We start from the raw sequence: 2,410 nt of genomic DNA on the forward strand, positions 1-2,410 counted from the left end.
GCAGGAGGCGTTCGTTGGTGGTTGGGCGCTAGGGTGGACGTCAGGTCAGGGATGCCAGAGATGTCCACGAGATAGTATTGACAGCGCTCAAATCTTGTTCAGACAGAGAGCCGGAGCCAAGTGTGACAGGTGGGAGAAACCGAAGAGAGGTCAGGGAGGGAAAAGAAACGGTCTTCACTTGGCCACGACCCTTTGAAACTTCCATGGGACAGACATCGGATTTGGGGACCTTGGAGAGAGCTAGACAGGCGGTGAGAATTTGCGGTGGGAGGAGAGAAAAGGTAACAAGAACCAGGAGCCAACACCTAGGAGATGTGATGGGAAAGGGGAAAAGGATAGGGAAATTCAAGTTTCGCTTTCCTTGGCTTCTTCCCCTCCTTCCCGCACTCACCCACCCACTCCCCCGGCCCTTCCCGCGGTTCCCCCAGCCCACTCCTCCCCAGATAATTAAGACCGCAGGGTCAGAGATGCAGCAGCATTAGGAAGGTTTGAAATAACAGCTTTAAACAATATAAGAAAGCAAGAGACAAGCGACCGCTCTGGGGAGCCTCTGCCCTTCAAAAAAGAAAAAGAGAGCGAGAGAGAGAGAGAGAGAGAGAGAGAGAGAGCCCCTGCGCCTGTGGCGCCGCGGCGGCAACGGTGTCTTCTCAGACCCACCGAGGCGGCGCGGCGCGTCTCTAGCTGAGCGCTAGCCCGCGTCAGCATCGCCCAGGGGCGCTTTACCCCGCGGCCCAGGAGCGCTCCTCGCGCCTCTCGGCAATACTTGTCCGCCTCGGGACGCAGGGCGCAGCCCACCTCCGGACCGGCCAGCTCACCTTGCCCCGCGAGGGCCGCAGGCACGTCCTCAGCTTCGCCTCCCCGTGCTGGCCGACCAGCCACAGCGTCACCTGGTTGTTGGAGCCCGCGTAGAGCGAGCAGCCTGTGGACACGCGGATGCGGTAGACAACCATCTTGCCCAAAGACGTTTTGCTGCTTCTGAGGGGTAAGAAGAGTGGCCGCAATAAGTAACTGGGCCCCAGGCCCCGCCCCGCGGGGGCCTGGCTGGAGGTGCGGGTGGGGGACGGCAATCGCCCGCCGACTCCAGCCAACCGCGCCTAGACCAGCTCTCGGCCCCCAGCGCGCCTCGCAGTTTGGGGCCAAGAAGGTGTGGCCCTGCGGCCGGGTGGAGGGCTGGGGGTGCAAATGATTATTTTGCTGGGAGGAGGATCGAAGGGGGAGACAGATAAGGATTTGGGCAGAAAGCGTGCAGGAGGAAGTTATCCATGATGCCCGGTCCAGAGGCAGAAGGTGTGTGCCTGAGAAGCCATGCTCACCTAAGTATAAGCGCTTACACACACACACACACACACACACACACACACACACACACCCATCATAGGTCGGGTCTCCCCAGCAAGGGATCATGAAGAGAGGTTGAAAGAGCTAGGAGACCTGGTCAGCAACAACCTTTAAAGAATTGCTCTGGACCTGGGAATGAAGTTGACCAGCCTGGAACGCCTTGCTTGCCTTCTTGCCTTTCGTGTGCCGAAAGACCTCGGCTCTCTATTGCCACCAGGATAAACTCCAAAGTTTCTGACATTCAAAGCCCTTGCCAGCCTGGCCTGCCCACCGTTACCGCAATAACAAAAATAATTTAATTTAAAAAAGAAACCATGAATAGTACTAACATCATCATAGTCCTATGGAATAATAGTACTAAAAAAAAAAAAAACTCAGTCTAAATAAATAATGTTGGAAGCAGAAATTACTGTTTCCCTCCCTCAAAGATCCACCAATTTACACTCCCATCAGCAAACTATATGTGAGAATCTCCATTCTCCCCCATTCTTGCTGTGATGTGTTAATAAACATTTTTACCTTAGTCTGATAGGTAGAAAATAGTACCTTAGTGTAATTTGAATTTGCATTTCCCTTACTAGGAGTAAAATTGAGCATCTTTTCACATTGCACGAGCTATTTATATTTCCTTTTCCATGAACAAGTTGTTCATCTTTCTATTGGATTTTGGTCTTTTCCTTTGATTTGTGGCATAACAATATAAAGTAAGACCACATCTTCCTGTGTCTCCCTTTTTAAAAAGGAGAAGCTTTCCCAGAAAATATCCAGCAGTGTACCCTTTTCTTCTTGTGGCCAAAACTTGGCACCAAACTGAAATCCTTCAATCAGGAGGGAGAAATGGAATCACCTGGATCATCTCAAGCTAGTCAGGGTTCACTCCCCAGTTACACAAAGAAAGAGACACACAAACCTATGAAGGGAAAATGGGTAGAAGATGAGTACCCAAGGGTGTCTGTGACAATTAGTTTGTAAACACTCTAAATTTACTGTAATGTTCATAAGAAAACTTACTGTAAACTATTACCAAAAGGTCTGCTACAAAGAAAGTGATTGCTTTATAACTTTTTTTTTT

At 50.9% G+C, this 2,410-nt stretch overlaps 1 protein-coding gene across 1 annotated transcript in view; it reads right to left on the reverse strand.

Annotated features, from left to right (window-relative positions):
• The window catches only part of LOC101625335 (arachidonate 15-lipoxygenase), an 8,790-nt gene extending 7,840 nt beyond the window's left edge, over window positions 1-950 (reverse strand). The window contains exon 1 of the mRNA XM_004684701.2: window positions 816-950. Coding sequence (XP_004684758.1) covers window positions 816-950 — 135 coding nt within the window. The remainder of the gene's footprint in view (window positions 1-815) is intronic.
• Window positions 951-2,410: the final 1,460 nt, after the last annotated feature.

This window comes from Condylura cristata, unplaced genomic scaffold (assembly GCF_000260355.1).
Source record: "Condylura cristata isolate star-nosed mole 26May11 unplaced genomic scaffold, ConCri1.0 scaffold00017, whole genome shotgun sequence".
In the NCBI taxonomy this organism is placed as follows: domain Eukaryota; kingdom Metazoa; phylum Chordata; class Mammalia; order Eulipotyphla; family Talpidae; genus Condylura; species Condylura cristata.